This window comes from Rhipicephalus sanguineus, chromosome 9, assembly GCF_013339695.2.
Source record: "Rhipicephalus sanguineus isolate Rsan-2018 chromosome 9, BIME_Rsan_1.4, whole genome shotgun sequence".
In the NCBI taxonomy this organism is placed as follows: domain Eukaryota; kingdom Metazoa; phylum Arthropoda; class Arachnida; order Ixodida; family Ixodidae; genus Rhipicephalus; species Rhipicephalus sanguineus.
In genome coordinates, this window is record NC_051184.2 from 50,215,038 (window position 1) to 50,240,838 (window position 25,801).

Here is a 25,801-nt window from a genome sequence, read left to right on the forward strand (position 1 = left end):
CTATACATTCACCTAAGACGACTCGAAGGGGAAAGCCATATTGTTCTTCCTCTCAGTCGATATACTGGTCCTCCACCGCCCCCCTCCTAAACCTTCTGCGCTTAACAAGGTTTTGAACCGCCTCCAGGATCACAGGCACTGCAAGCTTTCTCCACCTTAACTAATGTTGCACTGCCTCCGTGATCGAACTACCTTTGACCAAGCGACGTTGTCGTTTGATGACGTCATCGCGTGACGTGACGTTATGTATCGTGAAAGTGACGTCAGGATGATGTCACAGATTTTTATGATCTGTGACGTCATCACGTGATACTGATATATTCCATCCCTCTTGTAGACGCCGACGGCGCCGACGGTCAATTTTCGCGTTTGATGAGCAATCTAAGGAAGGAAGGAAGAAACAAGTGGAATTAACAGGGAGTTTAGCCGGTTCTTATAGCGGCTGGCTACCCTGTGCTGGGGAAAAGGGTAAGGGGGATAAAAGATGATAGAAAAGAGATGTTAAAAAAAGAAGAGCAAGAAAAGCACAAAAAAAAACATGGCTGATTCCTCTGTCATAGGAATCGGTATAACACGAAAGTGGAACCTGTCTTCGCAGACGTAGTTGAGCGTTTGATGTCCATTGTCTCAGGGCGAAGGAATGAATGCTATAGCAACAAATTGTAATGCCACGCGAAGAACGGCAAACAGCTCGAAACTTGCAACGTGCGGCTCAAGCAGAAAGGACGCACGGAACGAACATACGCAGGATGAGCGCGAACTGTCACAGTTGTAACTTATTTCTTTGCAAGAAGCGCGCTCCTTTCGCAAAAGCGGCCGCTGCAGTAAGCGAAGTGACCTTCGTGCTCTCTGTAACTTCAACGCAAATTTGCGGTGAGAGCACAAGACGTAAAAACCACCGCCATCACGAGATGAGTGCGCGCGCACGAGCGACCACACCCTGTAGAGGCGCGGGCTAACGCAGTGCGTGGGGCAACCACCTTTAAAGCGCGCCCTTCAAGTCGTTCGCGCCATCTCGCTAGTGATAACGGAGACACGCTGATGTACCATCGATCTCTAAGTACCGCCACAGGCAAATGCTGTATATAAATAGCCGCCGTTAGTATGGCAACGTGCCGCCTAGTGCCGAATCGTTTCCCGCCGCGAGCTGCGGAGCGAGGGGCAGTAAGTTCGACGAAACTTTTTCTTTGCCATCTGTGAGTCTTTATATTTTACAACGTCATATCCGTGATGGAAATATGCCAGTGGAGCCGTGGTAGACCCCGGCATAAAACATTTTCGTGTTAAAAAGGAAAGGAGAATACGTACGATACTGCTTGAAGTCTGTCTCTAGGATGAGTTGTCCGCAAGGAACGCAATAACGCTTTCAGAGCCTTCTGTGCTGAGGACAGACTCGGCCAGTGTCCCCAAACCCTGTGTTCCGACAAAAGGCAATCATCGAGTCTGCCTAACGCATCGGAAAGTTCTTGTCTTGGCGCACTGAAACGGGGACACTCACACAGAAGATGGGCGATCGCTTGAGCCATCTGAGGGTTCCGCCTTAATAGATATATAAGAATGGGATACGCTGTCTCAAGGACGATGAATAACAGACTCCAATAGTGCCATTTCTTGCCTACTTACCTTGAAAGCTACTGAAGGGCATCAAAAACGCCGCAGCTAAATCAGCATGGGCATTGTTACTCTCAGTCTCGTGTGATATGGGTTGACGACCTTATGAAAGAACAGCCTAGCAGACGAAGGGCCTAGCTGAGCTGGCTCTGTGGACATGCGCTTACCCTCGCCCTGTTGACAAGTTGGCTCCATCATATGGCGCTGACGCAAAGAAACGTCGTCGCTCTCGCACGCTAGTTAAAGATTTGTGCGGCTGTATATATATGCTGTGCTTACTAAATTGTTAAAAAGGCGGATAGGCAACCCTGCAACCTCAATTGGCGTCGCTCCGACGTGACCCCTGTATGGTGTGCTTTTCCGAGGCAGTTTAAAGCCCTAGCGTGGCTCTGTGGTAGTATACTTGAATGCCACACCGAATGTCTGCATTCGAATCCGGCTCAAGCTATGAATTTTATTCTTTGCGTTCTTCAGGATTTTTCGCTCACCGACAACGCCGCCAATGCCGGCACCGGATTTTCTGCGACACGAGTTCCTGAACACTATCGCGTTAAGTTTCTCAAATTATGTTCTCGCCGTTCCTAGGATTATCTAGACCGTGAGGCACATGTGCCACATACCTACATCTCACGCGACTGGGAGAAAAGCTTTTGTGGCGTACGCGGCAGGCATGTCACGTTATTCATGTGAAGACCTGTAGATCGTGCTCGGTATACACTCATGTGCTTGTGTGCCAATTTTGGCATAATAAATCAGAGACCACCACAAGAGTGCCCAGGCATAGGCGGCTGATAGATAGATAGATAGATAGATAGATAGATAGATAGATAGATAGATAGATAGATAGATAGATAGATAGATAGATAGATAGATAGATAGATAGATAGATAGATAGATAGATAGATAGATAGATAGATAGATAGATAGATAGATAGATAGATAGATAGATAGATAGATAGATAGATAGATAGATAGATAGATAGATAGATAGATAGATAGATAGATCACGTGCACCTGACCTTACTGAGCCTATAACACAGCTTACAAAAAGAATACACTCGCTGAAGCAGCGCGTAGCTTTCGCACGTTGGCATATCAAATGCGCGCCCGCTGAGTGCATCGAGAGAAGTTCGAGGATGAAATTGAACGTAGCCACGTGGAGTACTTTGCGGTGCTCGTTTATTGACGCTCATCGAGCTCAGAGAAGAGGCAGGAGTAGAAGACTATCACAAGTACGTAACAACATAAAACACGTCACATGTCCGCAATTGTTCATCACTGCCGTGCAACCAGGTTCGCTGTGGAACTTATACAGCACTGGTTTTCTTTCTCGTTACTCTTTAAAGGGCCCCTAAACAACCTGTGAAGATACAAAGGACGAGCGTGTCAATCTCGTCCTGGCGTTTCCTGCCTTTTTGGCGCTATTCGTGAAACCAGCAGTTTGTTCACGGGACGTCATGAGGAAGTAAGCTCTCGATTGGTCCATACACGAGGGGCATCAGTTATGAATTCTTTCCTACCCTGCTTTGCTATGCCCCGCCACGGTGGTCTAGTGGTTATGGCGCTCGATTGCTGACCCGAAGGTCGCGGGATCGATGGAGGCGAAAATATTGAGGCCCGTGTACTTAGATTTACGCGCACGTTAAAGAACCCCAGGTGGTGGAAATTTTCGGAGCCCTTCACTACGGCGTCTCTCATAATAAACTCGTGGTTTTGAGACGTTAAACCCTAGATATTATTATTATCTGCTTTCTTATGCAATTACACGCCCGTTCAGCTTTGCCTCGCTCAAAAATCGAGCGTGATTAATTGATTTCCCTTCGTTTTGTGCTTTTTAGACTGCGCAAGTGGAGATAACAGCCTCTAGCCGAAAAGCGCGAAATTCTGATATGCTCTACGCTTAGCGCTGACGTTGTCAACGGGTTTTCTGAAGAAATAAGTCTGTAGGAGGAGATAGCGCCTGTAGGATGGGTAGTGGAGGCGTGAAAGAAACGACACTCTCGTCTTTGTACTCGGAGTGGTTTCGGAGCCCTTTAACATCCCTTTGTTTGGTTCCACCTCTTGAAGCACAAGAATTCTGCCATAAACTCGGTTAGAGATATATTCTACGAAGGAGGGACTAGGTGCGAAAAAAATAGCATTTACAGCGCACAATTCAACTTTCTTGTTATCTGTTTTTATCAACGGGCAGTTTGCGACGAAATTCACAAATAATGACAACATTTCATTAACAGCTTTACACTATAACAACAAGGGCACCGGGAATACAAGCACCAGTGAAAATGTTACGTACATTGCACCACCCGGCATTGTTTCAGAATGCTATGCATGAAGAACCAGCACTGCGAGAATGGGCGGGGTATGTGATATGAAAAAGTTCTAAGTAACCCTCAAATAGAGCAACGTTTATCATCAGGAGTGTAACAGCATCACGGGATTCCTGGAAAACACAACAGTTAGACACGAATAACAAGTGTTTGACACGAAGACTTCAAGGCTAGAACAGTGTCCTCTTCAAGCCTTACAAAAAATGACGTATGCCAACACCAACGTTCTCATCACAAAGCCACACAGAGCACTAGTAATCACGGCGTTCACCCTGTTCTTGACATAATCTTAAACAAGCGAGGAAGAACACGTCTGGAGTTGAACAAGTCCAAGGTCTTTATGCCTACATCAAATGTGGAACCAAATCCATGGCACTCGGATCCATGTGGCTGAAAAGAATGCTGGCATAGTCAGGTATGAACGATGTGAGAAAACGACGCTAACTGGTATAGAGCAATTTAAAAAAAACTCCTAAACTGGACATGATCATATATAAAAACGTCTCCATTATTTCACTGGGATGGGCAACTCAGGTTTAGACGCGGGCCACAAATAGACTTCACATGGTACACACAAAAACGCAACAACCATAACAGGATCGGTACGTTCAGACCAACATTTTTAATCCTGAACTGGGTTCGGTGAGATTCTCTCTCATGTGGGGTCTTCTCTTCAGATTTGTGAAGAGAGGCAATTCCCCTCAAAGGCGCCTGCAACACTCGAAAACATCACAACGGGCAGTAGCCTCGCCTTAAGGGGGCATAATACAAAATCAGTAGCTGCAAATATATTTACTGCGACAATCGACGTATAGTGGACAGATTTCAAATCTTATTTGAAGCAAGACACCAGACAAAACTATGTACATCTTTTCCAATTGACCCAAAATGAATATTTGCTTCACATTCGTGGTTGATTATTAAAAGCCATGTCCTCGACCATATTGTTCGTAAGTGACCATTAGGATGGCGGAAATAGTCCGCTAGAGCCGCAGTACACACGAAGAAATGAAGGTCGTCAGAAATGGAAATGTAACGTCAGAGTGGAGCGAAAGATTGCTTGCCCTCTTGGAACTTTTTCCAAAAGTTGGCACCACAACATACACGCCCACGAATAGAAGCTGCAGCCGCGTTGATGTTATGAATAAGCTAAGGCGTGCACAACCATAAGCTTGCGAGGAAACAAAGCTGATAGCGGCATGACCGTCAGTAAACATTTCATTTTACAAAAATGTTCACTTCATCAGGTTCATGAGATGACACACACAACAGAAGCGTGTTTGGAAAACTATCTGCTCGCTGCTACAAACTCAACTGGGATGGCACTGCCGAACGTATTTCCTCATTCTGACATGCATTTGGATTCGACCCTAAAGGGTGCCTCTTTACACACATCTACCCCTTGAAGAATGCCCGTTTACATACATCCAATGTACGCTGAACGCACTTCAACGTCGCTAATTGGCCGCGTTACAACAACACTGTTGAAATCAGCGATGAGCCTCGTTGACGAGCATCTGGTGAACCTCCTTGAACTCTCAGTCTTCAGTTGAGACCTATGGTCTCGCATGTTGACACTTGTGATTCAATGTCCAGCGTTCTTCGCTGTCACGGAACGGTTACTCGTCCTTCTATGATTATGAGTGTGTTATATTTCTCATTTCTTATATGAGTGTGTTATATATCTCCATCTGAGTGTGTTATATTTCCGAGAGAACATTAAAGGTCCCTCTGTTTGTGCGCTCACAGAAAGTCCTCAATGGAGGTGTCCCTGCATCGATTGTGCTGCTTGGCACTCTTCTTCTTGGCTCCCTTGACGGCGTGCAGCTGAACGGCGCCGCGCTGGTGCAGCGGCGGGCACGGCGATTGTCACAAGGCGAGCGAGTCGCCCGGTAGCTGCGTCATCGAGGACGGTATGGCCACCGTCGACGTGGCGTACGACGTGAAGGTGTACGTCGAGCCGAGTCGCGTCGTGCCGTTACGGGACGAGCAGCGGTTGTTCGTGGTGGCCGACTTGACGCGGCAGCGCGGCTCGAAGCAGGTGCGGTGGCAGCAGCGCACCATGCGGCGGCGGAACTTGCTGGACATGAAGCAATAGACGATCGGGTTCAGGCAGCTGTGCACGAACGGCAGCAGGTAGAAGAGAACGCGCACAGCGTACACGCCGTGGTTGAACACGTTGAGGCAGCACTTGATGACGATCTCCATGACGAGCCGGGGACCCCAACAGAGCAGGAAGAGGATCACCACAAGTATCAGCATCTTGATGACCTGAACGCAAGCGAGAGCAAGCATGAAGGGTGTTTGCACCGGAGCGTTAAGAAAACAGGATAGAGGAAATGCAGAGCGAGTTTGAAAGTTAGAAGAGCAACGAAAGTGAGAGCGCACGCACGCACGCATAAACACACACACACACACACACACACACACACACACACACACACACACACACACACACACACACACACACACACGCGCACACACACACACACACACACACACACACACACACACACACACACACACACACACACACACACACACACACACACCACACACACACACACACACGGACTCAAGAACACAACGTCACAGTCCGTCAATCTTGGTGCGGTATACGGCATCACTGTCAGTCTACACGGCATCACTATCAGTCTGCAGCCATTTGCGAAAGTCTGCTGTCCTTAAGTACTGTGCCAATCCCCCGTGAGCTTGTATTTTCGATAAGATTGATCGACAGGCTTCGTTGCAAAAACAAGATTTCTCATATAAAAGCTCTCAACTTGTAACATGAGAAATATTAGATGTTCACAGGTTGGCAATCAGGAGGGGTCACCTTCTGAGATAAGTTTGTTGTTCACGTTCATTTTATTTGCCCAACGATTTAAAATGAGATTAAAGACGCGCAGGCTGTATGTAATTGGACATAACAAGGTCCTTAGCTTCAGATTTCATCAATAATTCAAAAGCACGACAAGTAAGCCTGCCTCCCTACGGACATGAAAATGCAATACTATCTTTGAATTGAACTGGCACCGCAAATCAACAGGGAAGAGCATCGTTTTTGTGACCGCGTACCTGCTGGCGTGCTCTCTTGACGTCCCTTATGTCAGAGTTGGCATGGCCCCGTAGGATGAGCCTGCAGTTCGGCTGCTGGGGAGCTGGACTGGGGAGAGAGCCCAGTCTGGGCGTCGTGGGTGCCTGACATTGGTAGCTGCAATGTGCCGAGTCACAACATTCAGTTATCGAGAACCAGCATTTTCAAAGAAGGTCGTTTCTAAATATTCACCATGCACATGGCGGCCGTTCAGTGGAAGCGCCCTTAGGCTTGAGTGAGAAAAATAACATCAATGAAGACATTATTGAAATTTCTCGATATGTTAACTGTGACGAAATCACATAAAACACAAAATGCTGATAGTAATTGGATAGTGAGAAAAGACACTTTTTTACTAGCATCACAACAGGGATGAATCAGAAGTCCACAAACAACGCGGCTTCTTTGCTCATCAGCAGCAAAAGATATCCATGCTGCTTCTTGCCGTTCTTTTAGAAGTGAAGCATCTTATAGCGGAGTTCAATCCGGTGGTGGTGGTGGTGGTGGTGTGCGGCGTGACCACCCTTACTGCGAATGCGCAAACCTTCTCCACTTCCCCACTGCACTCCATCTCTCCCCTTTCCCTCCCCACATCACCTCTCCCATTCCCTTTCCCCATTCCCTTTCCCCTCTCATTTCCCTTTCGCACCCCCTCTCCACGTCCCCTCTCCACTCCTCCTCTCCCCTCCCCCTCTCCACATCACCTCTCCCCTTCCCCTTCCCCTTCCTGATCCCCTCTCCCCTTTCCCTCTCACCGCTCCACCTCTGAAACGCGGGCTCTACATGCCGAAACACTGCTTCGCATCGCCTCATGGTCCCCTTTAGCGGGAGATGGTGTGATTTTTTGCTGTTAAGACGGCGCGTGGATGCTCAGCCTGAAGATATGGGTTTTGAATATTCTGCAGAATATTTCGATGATTATTTCGAAGTACGTGGTACACAACTTCAGACTTTCATAAATGAAGTATACACCGCCGCCTATAGGACACCAAGCAACCAAATCGCCAATATGAATTTTAGTTTAAAATACTGCATAAAATTGACTATTTTTCTGATATATTAATAAAGCACGTGGAGTTGAAAGCACTGATGCAAGTCTTTCTTTTAACTGAGTTCTACATTTTTTTTTATTCTTTCGTCCTGTTTGTTTACAAGGACATTCAAATAATAATCTAGGTAGCCTAAGCAATATCCTCATTTTTTCTGTCTATTTTACTTTCCTGGTTCTCATACCACGTGTATGTAGCAAACTGAACAATGTGTACGTCAACATCGCTGCATTTTATTCAGTCCTACCTCTATATATAAATAAAAATTGGCTCAGGTTTAGCTCTAGTTAATCTTTTTATGATGTGCGAACGGCATGTTTGGCATGCTTTTGCAAAGACTATGCACACAGTGTATTATTAAAGTGAGGCTTTATCGCAGACCTCATATTGTGTCTCTGTGTTTCTTGAGTGCTATCGAAGACGGTGTTATGGTCCGTGAAGCATTTAGCAATGGTGGCAGCCTTGATTTCTCCATAAATTGCTAATCTCTCTGTCCTTGTTCTGTTTCAGCAGGGAACTTTGTCCTTGCTTGAGATTTCACAGCCTGCCGCCTAGCTATATGTACTGGATTACTGTATTGAGCTTGTCGCTTGCGCTGAAGCGCACGCACTGCAGGACCAGCCGGCGCGCCATACACGTCGAGACTGAACGACCAATCGCCGGGGAAGCAGCCGTTAAACGTTCGCCTAGTCACGTGGTACCGCAGCGGCGAGGATCCGAGCTAGCGCAGCTGAGACTCATCTCAGCAACGGATCAGGTGGCGTGACGTCACTCGCGCTTCAGCGGCTCAAGGTCATTGCGACGCGATGAATGACATTGGGAGACATGGCGTAGCAGAGCTTTTTCTCTAATACTTCTCCTTGGTGCTCTGTTGCTATAACTTCGTAGACACAGCACGCTAATGTTGTGATAACGTGAGAGAAATGGTGCGCACCTGAACTTTGCGGACTGAGTGAGCTGGTCCATGGTCTTGGTGCTGACCCAGAGTTCGAGGATGACCCACGAATAGCAGACGATCATGACCACCGACGGAAGAGCGAACAGCGTGACGAGACGGTACCAGGACACTGACTGGCCCTGCCAGTCGTGTTCGTCCTTGCAACTGTAGATGGTCACGTTCACCCTCAGGTTCGTGAACGTTGTCTGAATCACGTTCTGCGAAACAACACTTGGACATTACACGCTGTGTTTGTTGCTTTTTTCTTTCATTTAATTGCCTAAAGGACAGCTGATGGAAATAATCGGTGCATATGTACGTTGTATAATCGATACAGGAATAATAAAGTCGCCATATTGACACAAGTAGCTAATAGTTTCTAAAGTATACACAGCAATCAAATAGACTTTCAAGAATGGAAATGAACAATTAAATCATATAAGATGGTTTTTGTAGCCGACAGTAGCAAGTTTCCCGAGACGTACTATATATGCTCAGCGAAATACCAATGCAAGCAAATCCAAACAACGCAGAAATTCAGGAGAAGATGGGAGCTTAAAAAGATAAAAATCCTTGAATGAGCTGTGCTGCTGGAGCCAACATTTCGAAAAGTGGTCTTGCCTTCCTCAAGGAAGCAACTGGCATAACTGTCTGGCAACTCTGCCACTTGCTGCCCCGAAGCAGGCAAGACCATGTGCCGGAACGTTGGCTCCAGCAGCGACCCCGTTCAAGGATTTTTGGTATCATCAGTGAAAGCGAAGTATTTTGTAAGAAAGTAGTCCCGCTTTGTTTATCAAGGATAAGAGGATGGGTAGCTTCTTTAAAAAGAAGGCTCAGAAGAAGAAGAAACATTTATTTATGTCATGCCTTGGATCAAATAATTCGTGTATGATTGTTCTGAACCTACATTTCGGCTAACCGCTGCTTCCTGTAGTGGTTCCAGCGAAAAGGTAATGTTTTGGGTGGTACGTTGTTTCCTAATTGCATGTAGGAGCGAGTGGGAAAGTATTGCATGTGTGGTATATTTAAGAGAAGATCCGGAAGGGAATGGAAGGGGGGGGGGGGAGAGTGAACTGCAGCAGCAAGCTATGCACTGAAATGTGAAAGACGGGCCAAGCTCAATGGGCCACCTGATTTTGTCAATATATGCCATAGCATTAGGCAGATACCTACTAAGGTAATTTTGCTGCTAAAATAAATGCGCGATTCATATCTTCACATGACTAAAAGGGCGTTCGAGGCAACCTGCTGTGGCGCTGAAACATTCTGTGAATCTATTCCACCACATTCTGCCTCATCCGCCTAACAGTCGCTCTGAAGTGTGCAAAATGTTCACGTTGCCGCTCTCTGCAAACCGCGGCACTACAGCGATGTTTTTCGACGTCATAGTGTAGCGTTATGTATGAGTATATCAAAAGTCACAATATCGCTGTAGGAGTCCTTTCTTTTTGCCTTTAGCTAAGGTAGCTCTATCCTGACGCGACACACTTCAATCACGTGACGCGCCTCTTGATTTTCGCAAATGAAGCGTTGTTTTACTGCTTACCTCAGTGAGGACGAAGTGCTACAATCAATCCCTGACTCATTACAGTATGTACTGCCGACAAATCTGTGGGTGCGCATAGCCAGAGTACGGAGCTGGAAACTGCGCCATTAGCAGCATAGCAGAAGCGCGAACAGGACATAACTTTTCAGCGAGCCTGTTACGCATTTTGCGGGAGTCCAACTTGCTATTGCTCTGCGTCCGTTGTCTAAGCTTGGGGCTGTCTAAAAGCAAATAACTGTAGTTCACATTTGCGAATTTAGGTAAGCCTGGCAACGAGACAACGTTTTCGCGTGCTTTAAGCAAATGACTTATTTGAATTTATGGCGGCAGCGCCCTGTAATAAAGTGATTGAAGAAACAGTTTTTAGGAAGCCACACGATAGCAAAAGGACCCGCCATGATGGTGCAGTGGTTATGGTGCTCGACTACTGACCCACAGGCCGCAGGATCGAAGCCCCGCCGCGGCGGCCGCATTTCCAGTGGAGGCGAAAATGTTTGAGGCCCGTGTACATAGATTTAGGTGCACGTTAAAGAACCCCAGGTGGTCGAAATTTCCGGAGCCTTCCACTACAGCGCCTCTCATAATCATATCGTGGTTTTGGAATGTTAAACCCCAACACTTATTATTATTATTATTATTATTATTATTATTATTATTATTATTATTATTATTATTATTATTATTATTATTATTATTATTATTATTATTATTACTATTATTATTATTACTGCTCATATGTAGTAATGTTCACCTGATTAGCCGTAACTTAACTAGCAGTGCCGCTCACCTTTACGAAGAGCATCGGCAGGGCCACAACAAGGGACACGAGCCAGACGCCCCACATCAGCCTTTTGCAGTTGCTCATGGTGCACACCGTGCGCGAGTGAATGGGGAACACGATCACCACGAACCTGGAATTGGGAATAGTCAGGTGAAGCCGCACTTTATTGTCAACGAATGCAAAACACCTGGTTGCAAAATTATTTGGGCCGTTATCCTGCGTGACTAGTTATTGATCAAGCCTGGTACATGATTACTATTGAAACAGGTTTAGGAGCAGAGGCGGAGTAATAACTCTACGAAGAAGCTTGCATAAACAATAGTAGTGAAAGTTCTCCAGATTTCGCGCAATACACTACGATCACGATAAGGTGCCTTCGAGTCGGTGATTCAAAATTTCATTGAACCGTATAATGACTGGGTAATTGATGCATCAAAATGGCGCAATTAAACGCACGAGTTACAAATACATCTTGGTGCATGCCTCCAGCTAATATCGATCGCATAAAGGTTCGATTTAGCATTAACGACGCTCAGTAAGTGATGTGGTTCCACGTGAAAGGTGGAACCACAACACTTGGAGATCTATCTGTAGATTAGGATATCAGTTCAGTTTATAGGTGTGGTGGGATCGCTCTTTTCAGGTATTTAATATTCAGGACGAGCATATTTGACTACGCTACGTGATAGCTTGTTTAGACAAAAAATACCGCACAAATGGCAATGGAGCACATATAAAAGTTCAAGTTCATAAAAAGAGAGCAACTATGAGCCATCCACCAAGGCCGTGAAGCGGCGAGGAGGCAGGACCTCCAGACCTTCTCTGGGGTGGCCTAGGCCCCGGCCACGAATTCGCCAGAGTTTTCACTGAAGTTGTTAGCACCACCACATGAGCTGTGACAGATTCCCGTACCTTTCGAGCGTAACGGCAACCATGTTGAGCACCGAAGCGAAAGCGGACACCGTCTCGGCGTAAGCGGCCAGTTTGCAGACCGTGCCGCTGGCGTCCCACCGCACCACGAAGTAGTGAGCCACGTCCAGCGGTGCGCATATGGTCAGCAGGAGCAGGTCGGACACGGCCAGGCTTACGAGGAAGACGCTGGTGACGTTCCTCGAGGACTTGTCGCCTGCCATCACGGATATCACCACCAAGTTGCCGCTCACGCCGATGGCGAAAGTCACCAAGTACGTCACCACGATGAAGAAGAAGTACTCGTTCATCACCCACGGCACCAGCATCTCTTCGGGGTACTCGAAGTAGACGTGATCGGGAGGCAACTGCAGAGACGTCTGGTTCCAGGACGGCACCCCTTCCGGTGAGGGCGTGCGCCAACTGGCGTTGGCACCCAGGCCATCGCAGTCGGTCACTATGGCCGTGTCGTTGAGCGTGAAACAGTCCTCGGTGACGGGGGACTCCATGGTTGACGGTGGCCACGGAACGAACATTCGAGAACGTTTATTGCGGGTGCGTGTCCGGCCGAAGGAATTTCACACAAGGCTAGCTGGTAAGCTTGCGAATCCACAGGCTTCTTGAGGTTCAGCATGCGAGTCGTGGAGTTAGACGCTCTCTGAAGATCCCACGCCTTATTCGACTGCACTGTGCGTTTTCAGAGTATTCAGCATAGGAGAACGACGCGAATCACTGCAGCGAAGTTCCTATTAAAACGATCAAAAACGCTATACCGTGCTGCATTCACTAGTTTTGCATCATGTTTATGAAATGACACGGCATCAGTCAACGTTCACGACGTCCGTAGGCCGTGGCATCACTTCTTTACTTCGGTTTTGAGTAGCTCTTGAGTAATGTGGCAGATATTGTCAGCTATTTTCTGTATCTACAGACATTAGCGAATCGCAGACAGTCGACACTTTCCTGTTTTGTCTTGAGGTCATCGTTATCCATTTTGGAGCTTGTCTTCCGATTGCGCTTGGTGTCTAAATCAGTGGCGCCTTTCTTCTTCACATTATTCAGAAGATGAGCCAGAAACGTTGACCTGTATTTTCTGCATTCTTGCGGTTGAAAATAAAGGTTACTCTTACTTGTCCGGAAATAGTCGCAACTTGAACACCTCTATAAAAACTTAGAACGAGACAAATTGGCTGTTCTCCTTGAATTTCTTATTGCGTCTCGTCAATGTGCAGCAACCATACAGATGAACGCTCAGCAACGAAATCGATAGCGCACAAGGTCTTGCCCCCACTTAGTCGTCGGGAAGCACCTGCGAATAAAAAACCAAAAACAAAAAACAAAATTAGTTTCAAGAAGTTCGCACCTATCGCGTTCACGAAGTCATAACTATTGCATTTGCAAAAATCCGCGAAAACGGTCTCTATGTACATGCAACAATTAATCTACGAGTCGTGAGGCGATTCAGGATGGTGGTTCTTTTGACATAGATGAAGGAACGAAGCTTTTCTCCAAGTGGTTCAAAGTGAGATGTAGGTCCGAATACTGTAGTAGTTGTTTTTTCAGTGTACTTAAGCAGAGTTTATGCCTATGTGTGGCACCGGCTACTCCTTTTTAGTCGCATGGTAGTTTTCCTCGTAATCTTGTCAACAGAACAAAATAATTGATGAACAAGCACGCTTTCGACATTCACCTACTCAATGTTCCAGGGCTACAATATGAATCTTCACGTAAAAACAGCGTTTCTAAAGCAGAGATGTTCACACACCAGAAGTCCGCAACTTACAAATAAGGACGCTTCTAAGTACCCCAATCCAAAAACAAGTCATGTAATCAGTGACAAAAGAGTTTCTGGGGTTTTACGCGCCAAATTCACGATATGATTTTGAGCCACGCCACGATGGAAGGCTCCAGAAATTTCGACCTCCTGTTTTTATTTATTTGTTCCGATAGCAATTAGGCTATATGGACACTCTCGGCGGATTTTCGCCGTCACCGTCATGACCCGTATATGTATATGTATGTATATATATAAATAGCCATAATGAAAAATAATTCAGAAGAAATAGTTTCCGAAGCGCACGACCGGGACTCGCACCTGCGACCTCTCGCTCCGCAGCGCACCGCGTTAGCCAACTCTACCACGCGCCATGCGTCTGCCATCATACTAACGGCGAGCAATTTAAGTTGCAACGCAGGTGAGAGGCCTTCTATATTTCTCTTTATCTCTTTCTTTCTCTTTTTCTTTCTTTCTGTGAATCTTTCCCATCTCTTTTTGTCTCTATTTCTTTCTATTTCTTTTTCTCTCTCTATCTTTTTCTTTCTCGCTCTTTCTATCTTTCATGCCTTTGTTTTCTTTCTTTTTTTCTCTCTCTGTTTCTCGCTCCATATTTCTTTCTATCTCTCTCTATTTTTTTTTCTTTTTTCCGTCTCTCTCTTTCTTTTTGTTTCTGGCTTGCTCCTTGTTTTTTGTCAATCTTTTTAGTGTCTGATTCTTTCTATCTTTCTCCCTCTGGCTAATTGTTTCTCTGTCCTTCCATCTTTTTCTCTCTTTCTTCCCTTTCTTTGTCTCTAGTTCCCGTTCTTTTCTTTACGTCTATATCTTTGACTTTCTCTTGCGCGCGCGGGAAGGGGTGGGGGAGGAGCCCCGAACATGTGTTCGGGGAGCGAAGCAGATGATGAAGAAGAGGATGAAGAGAGCGCACACCATTCATGATTATGATAGTTTTCGCGAGCGCTATACCGGGGTAAACAGAGCATAAGGAGCTACGCCGTTAAAAAGAATGAGAAAATGGCTTTCTTGCGCTTGATAATGTCTGAAACCTCCTACCGCACGCATATTAGATGGTTACACCAAATGTAAGCGCTTATACCACAATGTGTCAACGCAGGAATATCCTAACAGCCTCGTTTGTTTACGGGTATTAGTTATTTAACGATTAGTTCATTTTCAAATCGAAACAAGCTCTATACATCTGTTAGGGTATTCTAAAATAATTATTTTGCCGATGCGTAATACGTAATACCAAGCAAATGCCCTGTAGCTACCGTTTTCACGGACATCAAATAAGGTTCTCTGCAAGTCGAGTCCGGCTGATGTGACAAGAGAAGAGGTCTCCGTATTATTGTGATTACAGCCTCCTTTTGCTTTATTTTATCAGTTATCAAGAATAAGTTGAATGGACTTCCATATATGAGAAGAAGCGTCAGTCATTGTTTTCTGTAGTGTGCTCCTCTTAACATTCTTCGACAACCTATCCAGCCCCATAGAAAGAATCTTGGGCTAACGCGTTTTGCTGGATACTACCGTAGGTTAAATAAATGCCCAAGGGCTACTTATAAGTGACTAGATAGTAGTAGTCCAAGATTAAGAAGGGAGCCGACAGATGGATACACGGAGTGGGATAGGTTTCAAACAGGAGAAAGTGCCTCAGAACAGGCTGGCCGACGTTTCAATAGTAGGAAACACATGGTCAGTCCCGAAGCCTCGCATCCTGTTGCCATGGAGACCCCAGCCCATCTGCAAACTATGTCAATTATTCGTTATTGCACCCGAGACACGGCTTCGGGGCCCGCCAAGAATGTTTAGCGCTAGAGCATGTTCCTCTAGTTTTTGCTAACGTTCATGCCGAGATTAGACACATTCCGGCTTCGAGTCAGTTTCACCGGTATTGCGAACCAGGTGAGATAGTATAGCAGTCACAGCGTGCCTTTGATGCCGTTAGCATTCTCGCCAATATATATCTCCAGAAGCGTTTATTCCCGATAGAAACAAGGTAGACGAGTTAGCGTGTCGAACAATGAACACTATGCGGGAGTGTAGCAGTCCGACAGTATATACCTTAAGGAGTAACACCTGGAACAAGGGAAGAGAAGAATTGAGTATGTGTTTTTGTTTCTTGTTTTTTTTTTCTCGCACTGCACAGATACGTCCATGGAATGTCTCTGTAGCTCTCTGAAGACACCGCATAAGCAAAACACCCCGTGTTTCCGCATTCTTCCTGTTATCGGTCGTTCGCGATGGACACCTCCGTGAAGTAGCGCAGGACGTAACCTGACGCACATGAAACCTAATAAATAAATAAACGTTACGATCTGTCGGAATTTCAGAAGTATTTCTTGGCATTTCAACCCCTGCAGTATGTATTAGCGCTGCACATATAACAAAAGGACCGCGAGACACACGAAAAGACAGGTAGGCGCTTCGTGTGTGTTGCGATTCTTTTCTTAGATTCGTCGCCTTAATACAAGCTACAGTTGCGAACCACCTCAACTTGCCTTAACAGCAATCCCTTCTGAGTTTCAGACCCCATACGCATTCCTTGATCGCAATGAAGCAGAGGCAGTGACGTTGTTCAGTTAAATACGCAGGAATCCATCTGCAATGCAGACGGAAGCACGCTTCAAGTTTACGCCAATGTCGTTGCATCCCGTAATGCGCATGCAGCCTAACAGCACAGTATCCGCGGCGTCGGGAACAAAAAACTCGTATGATTACCGCAGAGCCACCTGGAACTCATATGATATGGTAAGCGACCGCGATTTTCACTCGCGGCATGCTACCTGAATAGACGAGATGTCGTCGAATGCTTGACTGTGCTAAAATGTAAGACCTTGAGCGCGGAAACGGCGTTCAGTGATTTTCTTTATTAATCAATGCGTTATCCGAAGCTGAAACATGTGTTTATTCTGTTTATTAGCTTCAAATACCCGTCATTCTAGTATATAGCCTTCGCATTGTACCGCAGGCTTGCAGAAGGGATGAGCGCAGTAGGAGAGGGTGAATCTTGTATCACACTGCTGTGAAAACCGCTGGTGCGAAAGGCTCAGCTCATGGGAGAGTTGAACAAAGTGCAGGGTACACCTGGTTCTTTGAAGGCTTGGTGGTACGGCATTGCTACTGCAATCCCAAAAGACCGGGTTCGTTTCCCAGCCACACGGCGGTCTCACTTATGTATGGGCGAAATGCAGATACTCTCTCCAAACCTAGATTTTTGAGCGCGTTAAAAACCCAAGGTATTCGAATCAAACTAGGCTCGCTCACTGCAGCGTGCCTCACCATGACATCGTAGTTATGGAACGCAAAAAAGTCAAGCATTTAAATTGGTGTGCTTCTCTTATCGCCACCCTCAGCTGAGAGCACAAGAGAGTCATGTGCACTACAAAGTGTTATAAGCTGCTAGAAATTGCTACTTCATTATTGCGCTTTCAAACACAACTTTAATTTTCATATGAGTACTTTATTGCCGTGCTTCGAAGGATGTCCTATGTAAATTCACAAACCTCTTTTGAATTCTAAACGTGTGATTGGTCTATTTAATGATTAGAAATCTCTGAGCCTCAAATGTGGACGATAACCAGAAAACTTCAGAAAAAGCTGTGGCCGACGTCAGAAAAGGCGTCGCGAGGTGCAAAAAGAAATAGCGCGTCATCATCAAGCCATACCTCTATAAAGTAGAGAGCGTACGCCGGTGTAATTTACACGTCATCTGATATTAATCGCGATAAGTTCACCTTGGTTTATGGTTTTACATGTCGAACAGGGCGTATAATTTACTACAAATATTTACTACAAATTATCTACCATAAAAGGAAAGACATTTCTTTAGGTATGAGCAGACTGCGAACACCGAAATTCATCTTAAGACGAAAGAACAAACTTCATTCAAACCGTATACTCCCTACCATTCCTACCCTGTTTCTTGGAGCTGCCCCGCATTCTGCGCCAGTGAAGGCATGTTTGTAAGAAAGACTATAAAGATGACATGGCCTCCAAGTTTGGGCTGCGCTCACATCGACATGGCTATATCCCGTAGTGTCTAATCCAATGAACCCGTTATCCATTGAGGCGATACAGAAGGCACCAGGAGAAAAAAAAAAAGAAAACACTACCGAGTCATCCAAGTGAGTAATGACGAGGATGCTTGGAGGCATAATCTGGTGGACTGTGCTGACACAGGATCGCAGTAAATGAAACACTATGAGAGATGGCCTTCTTTCTGCGGCGGACTTAATTGGACAAATGATGAATTGTTCGCGATCCGGGTGTTCTATATGGCTAAACACATTGATTGCTATATTTACATAGAAATGCACAAGAAAACAGGATCAACATATCTGTACTTGAAAACATTTCCAGCATTTGGCGCATGCACTTTGTAGGGAAAGCGAAAGAATCCCAATAAAGAAGGGCGTACGACAGGGAGACACGATCTCTCCAATGTTATTCACCGCGTGTTTACAGGAGGTTTTCAGGGCCCTAGATTGGGAAGAATTAGGGATAAGAGTTAATGGAGAGTATCTCAGTAACCTGCGCTTCGCTGATGACATTGCATTGATGAGTAACGCGGGAGACGAATTACAGCTTATGATTACTGAACTGGATACGGAAAGTAGAAGAGTAGGTCTGAAAATTAATATGCATAAAACTAAAGTAATGTGGAACAATCTTGGCAGAGAACAGCGCTTCGCGATAGGTGGCGAGACGCTGGAAGTTGTAAAGGAGTACGTCTACTTAGGACAGGTAGTAACCGCGGAGCCGAACCATGAGAGTGAAATAACTAGAAGAATAAGGATGGGATGGGGCTCATTCGGCAAGCATTATCAAATCATGAATGGTAGTCTACCACTATCTCTCAAGAGGAAGGTATATAACAGCTGCATCTTACCGGTACTTACCTACGGAGCAGAAACCTGGAGACTTACAAAGAGGGTTCAACTTAAATTGAGGACGACGCAGCGAGCGATGGAAAGGAAAATGATAGGTGTAACCTTAAGAGACAGGAAGAGAGCAGAGTGGGTCAGGGAACAAACGGGGGTTAAGGATATCATAGTTGAAATCAAGAAGAAATGGATATGGGCCGGGCGCGTAGCACGTCGGCAGGATAACCGGTGGTCATTAAGGGTAACTGACTGGATTCCAAGAGAAGGCAAACGCGTAAGGGGAAGACAGAAAATTAGGTGGGTAGATGAGATTAAGAAGTTTGTAGGTATAACGTGGCAACAGAAAGCACAGGACCGGGTTGATTGGCGGAACATGGGAGAGGCCTTTGCCCTGCAGTGGGCGTAGACAGGCTGATGATGAGATGATGATGATGATGAGTTTGTAGGTCGGCACGGACAATAACTTGGTTTTATTCCTTCATATGCTCTTCTGCCGATGTTATGTTTTTTTCTTAGAATACCTGACCCAGTTGCATGGAAGTTCTCGGTTCCTATCTGTTATAATATAATGATTGTTGGATTTTAACGCCCCAAAACCACGGTATGATTAGAAGGGGCGCCGTAGTGGAGGGCTCCGGAAATTTTGACCACTTGGGGTTCTTTAACGTGCGCCTAAATCTAAGTACACGGGTCTCTAGCATTTTCGCCTCCATCGAAAATCCGGTTGCCGCGGCCGGGATTCGATCCCGCCACTTTGGGGCCATCACTCAAGCACCATAATTACTAGACCATCGTGGCGGTGTTCGCATCTGTTCAACAAACTGTCGCCGAACGTTCCGATTACCATGAATGACGATAATATCCAAAGGACCTTCAAATCTAGACTCTTGCGACAACAATCAAAGTGAGCATTCGGGCTCTTATGTTCCCGTGAATGAAATCGGCGCCGAATATTTTTAATGTTATAACAAAAAACGCATTTGAATTGGTATTGCAGAAATTAGAGTGTTCCGATTAGATTTTTTCGAATTTGGCCTGAATGCTCTCAGTCCAATTCCTCGTTTTTCGAATTGTTCAGTTAACAGTGACAGAGACATCGAAAAACTCTTTTTCTATTTCGGCAATTTTTTTTTTTTGCTTCTTTTGAACACATGAATAGGTTTTTGTTTTTATCCACGTTGATCCGCCGGTGTAATCACGCAATTTTCATACCTATGCGACTGAGAAAGCTTTCTAAAAGATTCACCGCAGTGCTTTTGTCCACGACTCCTATAATAATGTGTTGTTTTAATCTATAGCCGTAAACCTAGCATTTGTCCACCCTGCTGCTGAGGAGTCAAGAAAGAATAGGGGAGATGCTTTATGTTAGTTTGTGCACCAAAGTCCTCCGGAATCCCTTGCGACACCCCCTCCTTCCCCAGCCCCCGAAAAAATTAAAAAAGGAGAAAGTACAGCATATTGACAAACGAAACATATTGAATATAAACACACCCCCACCACGTCTGACGCAGTAGTTAATGCGACCTTTATTAGGCCCCAAAGACACGGCAAAGCGACCACGCCTAAATCAACGATCACAGACGAGTGCCCACAACGAATGATGACGAAGAACGGCATGTGATGATGAACATATGGTTAGACAAGTGTTCTTGTTTTCTTCAAGGCCACAACCCTGAAGAGGACAAGACCACTGCTTTGAAGAAGACTTCTAGAAATGTCCTCTCCAGCGATCTCTTCGAACTTCCATCATGTCCTGAACTTTCTCCCTGTTTATGATTCTTACAAAAGCTTTTCCCCAATTCTTTCATCCCGAGTTTTGAGTGGTTCCTTAATCGAGTTTCATCCTCCCTGCTCGGATGCACTTTTCTTGCCCCCTGTTTTCTCGTCGAAACAACGGAGGCTCGTATTACACCGACTTCGAGCGAAAACGTACGAACTAGCCCCCAAAGAAACTGGACCCACGAAGCTAGGAAGGGGCTTAGCGCCTCAAGCGTGGGAGATTTCGTCGAGGCGCCAAGATCGCTTCTTCGTTTTTCTTATGTTCTTTTTTCTGTGTCCTCGTAGTGTTAATTGCACTCGATATTTGGGTCTTCCACGCGTGGGCCCCCGCAAAGCGCGTACGCGCGAAGCTCTGTCCGCGGGTCATCTTTCCGCCTGTGCGCTCGAAAACAGAGGAGGGCTGCCGCCACATCTGGATCCTTAATCCGCCGCCGCTAATCCCGCTTTGATGGCAAGGGGCACGTTTTATTTATTCTTTCCTCCGTCCCTCTCTGGTTCTCAAGTGACCACGCTGAATCCGTTCTGTACTTATATAAAGAAAGAGAAAGATGAAAGTTTAGCGTTCTTTGGTTTTTTACCAGGCCTGGAAGCCTTGCGGCGTGGTCTTACTCGCAGAGCCTTTGCGAGAGAGCAAAAAAATTCCAGGCGTAAGCTTAAGAATTGTGCTAGAACTACAGGCATGAAATTACCAACGCTTGCGCAAGGGCTTAGCCAGAGAGAAAACTTTGCGTCGAGCGCTATCGAAGCAACCCAGGCGGCATCCCCTGTTCAAAGACCCTCCTCGGGATGACGTTTTCAGTAACCCGCTCAGTCATACGGAAGTGGTTTTCTTATGAACGCTGAACAAACTCTCTATAAAAAGTAAGAGAGAGCTAAGTTGCGCTCGTTGCCCTGGTTTCTAGTGTTTTCACTTTTTTGAGTGCTTTAGAGTACATGGTATTAGAGGCGCTCGTTTTTTTGTTTTTTTTTTTGGCCATTGCGTTACGTTAGCGAAAGAGCTGTTCGTGTTGACGCAGCTGCGTTGCAGTGAAGGCTGTCGTTAATGCGAAACCTTCTCAAGCGTTATTGACGTCTTGAAAAATTAATGTGTGAAGAGTGGTGGTTTAACTGGCCCCGAGGTATACGTGTGGGTTTCCATTAAAATTTGTCAGAAACAGAACGAAAGTTATGCCTGAAAAAATATTGCACTGTTTCACTGAGATAGAGTGATCATGCAGGCAAACATTATTCGCACGAAGAATTCCATTGAATGTTCTCGTGATGGCAGTGGACACTAGAGTAAATTAAGTGTAAAGTAAAGATTGAACTCCAACCATCATGAAGGCTTAGGAGCTTTATATAAGTAAACGAGATCGAAGCTCCGCTGCGGCGGCCACATTTTTGAATAAACTCAATAACGCCTGTGAACCGTATATCGGGAGCAGGTTACCTAAAAAAAGAAAGAAAATAAAGAAAAACAGGTGTTATAACAATCTTCAGTTTGCCGCTAACACGCACCTCATAACATGTTGTTACTCAGGTGCATTTCTTATCAGTTCTTGGTCCAGCTGTAGCCCCACCTGCCTATTTCATGTTTCTGTTACCTTGTTTCCTTTTCTCTCTTTCCTTAACCTGTCTTAATATCAACGACGTGCGCCGAAAATAAACGCCCACCCTTTCACCTTGTCAGCCTGCGTATACTTCGTTAAAGTGTATACGGATTCAATGGCACTATTCAACGTTGTGAATGTGCGTGCATCACCTGCGCAAATGCTCAGTGTCTTAGTATCAATGTAACATAATCGGATTATGGTTCCGACGCAATAACACGAAAAAAAATATTTTTTTAAAGATTGAGCATCAGCCTAACAAAATGAAAACAAGAAGTCCTCAAAGCGCGGTGAATAATGACGAGCAAAGTATCTGATCTTCGAAATTTGATCTAACCGACGCTATAATGTTTTGGCTATTTAGGTGTGCCTCGTCCGACATTACAGCGTAATATCTGGTGCTCTGGAACGTGCGTGCCGCAATGTGTGCATTAGTATTTGTGTCGTACGCGAGAAGGGATTAGACACAGACTGCTCGCAATACAATCGGTGGCAACACTTTAGAGTGAGACGCAACGTTTAGTGATAAGCTGCCGACGATAGCATGTGGTTCGAGAGGATGGTAGACAACCGAAAGGTAGAAGGCAAGGATGTTTGCCAGAAAAGCGTCTCGTTGGCTACCGCACGATAAGTGGAAGGAAAAGAGGACTGGAAAGATGACAGAGAGAGAGCAGCAATATATAGAGGCTCTTGGACATAGCGATAAGGCTTTAAGAGCCGGCAACCGCGTAAAAGCGGTAGTCAGGATAAGGTAATCATGCATGCGTGTCAACATTTGTACATACTACTCAGTTTGTTTTATCATTTTCGTCCTCCTGCTTACACAAGTTAACCGTTGCTGGGCACGTATTGAGATAGAAACAATTAAACTGAAGCGAAAAGAATTCAGATCATAGGGCAAGCTTAGTCAAGATAAGTCAGAAAACGTGAGCTTCTAAGAAGCAGTGTTTAGGGCCCTATCTATCTATCTATCTATCTATCTATCTATCTATCTATCTATCTATCTATCTATCTATCTATCTATCTATCTATCTATCTATCTATCTATCTATCTATCTATCTATCTATCTATCTATCTATCTATCTATCTATCTATCTATCTATCTATCTATCTATCTATTCACTCGTTCACTGCCCACAATGTTCACCACCTTCTCCGTGTCCACTCTTTTAAATGCGAAGCATTTCTTAGCGAACAACAGGCACTTTGAGCCTTTCTATCTACGCATCCATCTATCTAGCCGCCTACGTCTGATTGTTCTCCTGATCGGCTCCTTAACTTATTGATGTAGACCAAAATTTGCATGGGAGGGTGAGATGGTTTGACGAATATGACTGTTTGGTCATGACATGAAAAATTGGCCGCGTATCTGCGTGCTTCGCTGCAAATGTCGTCTAAAGACGATAGAAGAGGCGCTGCGTGAGATATGGACGCCATCTGGCAATACGTCGGGAAACACGAGAGCTGTGTTGCGGGCTGGTACTCCCGGCGCAGCGGCAGGCGAAGACCGGCGGTGACCAACGCGACCGGTGGGGACGCCGGCCAGCCCGAACACGCTGTTTGGCGCGATGCGCCGAAGGAGAAGAAACGTCCGCACTCAACGAGTACTCTCCACACACTCTTTTATTTACACGTCGCCTGGGTAAAACAGCAATGCCAGAGCGGCGCCCCCTGTCATTCGTACAATGCAATACTGAACCGAAACCGAAACACAACATGAGCTTGTGCAGAGGGCACAGAGGAAGACAAGTTTCAGCGCAGTCGCATTTTCAGCGCAGCTTAAGAAACTAGGGTTGTAACATTGTAGGGCGAGTAGGGCCAGAAGGACCGTCACGACGAAAACCTGCCTCCTCAGTCGTATTCTCCTGGAACGTTGGTGTGGCTTCGCGTTCCCTCCTCCACTCCTGGCCTTTCCACAAAGCTACTGCCTAAGTACGAAGGCCCCTACCGCGTCCTACGTCAAGCATCCCCAGTTAACTATATGATTTAGCCTGTTCAATCATCTACGGGCCGCCGTCGTCGCGGCCGCGAGACTGTTCACGTCGATCGACTGAAGCCGCATTATGACCCACCAGCTGTACCTGTTCCTTAGGTCGCCAGGATGGCTCCTTTTCCGCGGGGGAGTGATTTGTAACATGGTACGGCGCAGACAAGAACGCCTGCGAAAGAAGAAGACGAAGACGGTGGCTGCTGGCGCTCGCGCTTGCTCGGCTTGGAGCGCTGATCGCTTCAGCTGTGGCAATCTTTTAATAAACGCGTTAGTGTCTCAACGTTAAACGCATACGATCAAGGTCTTTAAAATTGCGTATCTATGTATTTTCTGTTAAAGGAACACACCGCCTAATGCTTACCTAGTGATGTTGCGCCTCAGATATGCGTAATGTTTGCTTTTTGATCAACAATGTACACAAGTATGAACCTAGTCAGCCGTTCACGATGGCTGGCCCTTGGGCAAGTGGTTCAACTTTGGCCGAGTGGTTGAATCGAGGGACGTGCCGACAAACAGAAAGACAGACAGAAAGACAGACAGAAGGACAGACAGAAAGACAGACCAAAATTTCTGCGTTTAAGTTCCCCAAGAAAGACTATCGTCTTTAAAACGTGAAGATCATGTTGCGTATTATCAAACCCTTTCCTCGAGACACGTGTGGCATATACCCGTATACCACGGGCCACGGTATGCGGGTATGCGCCACAGGTGATTGGCAGCAAGGGCGTAGCCAGAGAGGGGGCTGGGGGGTTCAACCCCCCCCCCCCCGAAATTTTTCAGTTTTGCTTGCGTATATATACACGCACACATACAAACGCACGCACGAACATACATATCGTATGGTTGAACCCCCCCCCCCCCCACGAAAAAAATTTCTGGCTACGCCCCTGATTGGCAGTTTATATCTACCCAGGAACGGCGAGAACAGACATTGGCAATTTAAATGCGAGGGCGTTAAGAAAAACAGACATCCGTTGCGTTGACCCGACGAATGTAACGAATAAAAAGCAGGATCCCAGCAGCAATCGAACCCAAACATTCTGCGTAGGAGTCAGGTATTATACCACAGAGCCACACCAGGTCTTGAAACTGCTTTTGGAAAAATATTCTGTGCAGACGGAATGACGATGCAACGTCAGTTGCTGTTGCAGTGCTGGTTATCTAATTTTACAGCAAAGCAATGCACCTTTGACGCCTGTGATAAGACGCCTTTGATACAGGCGTCTTGTCGGGTTAACGTCAATTGTGGATCCACTGTAGGCTCCGTTTTGTAGCCTAGTAAACATTACATTTGTATTCCTATGATTCAGCAAGCTATATTCAAGCTTTGCCCGACCCCGGGAGCTGCGCCAACAAAAGTTACATATGATATTTACATTATGTCACCGTAAAATGCACTTCGTTTCGATAATACTGACGTCTGTTCTCAAACGTGAGTGCTGGCGTTACGTCAGACTATAAGTTACCCTTTAAACGCCAGTGCAGTCAACATACCTTTTAAGCCCACGGTTTGCACACAACTACT

At 45.9% G+C, this 25,801-nt stretch overlaps 1 protein-coding gene across 1 annotated transcript; it reads right to left on the reverse strand.

Annotated features, from left to right (window-relative positions):
* Positions 1–2,779: 2,779 nt before the first annotated feature.
* Positions 2,780–12,882, reverse strand: LOC119405134 (cholecystokinin receptor type A). The gene is made up of 5 exons (XM_037671930.2): positions 12,261–12,882; positions 11,355–11,478; positions 9,019–9,239; positions 7,017–7,152; positions 2,780–6,209 (listed from the first exon to the last, which is right to left on the reverse strand). The coding sequence occupies exons 1-5, from the start codon at positions 12,791–12,793 to the stop codon at positions 5,808–5,810; spliced, it is 1,416 nt and encodes a 471-aa protein (XP_037527858.1). The 5' UTR covers positions 12,794–12,882; the 3' UTR covers positions 2,780–5,807.
* Positions 12,883–25,801: the final 12,919 nt, after the last annotated feature.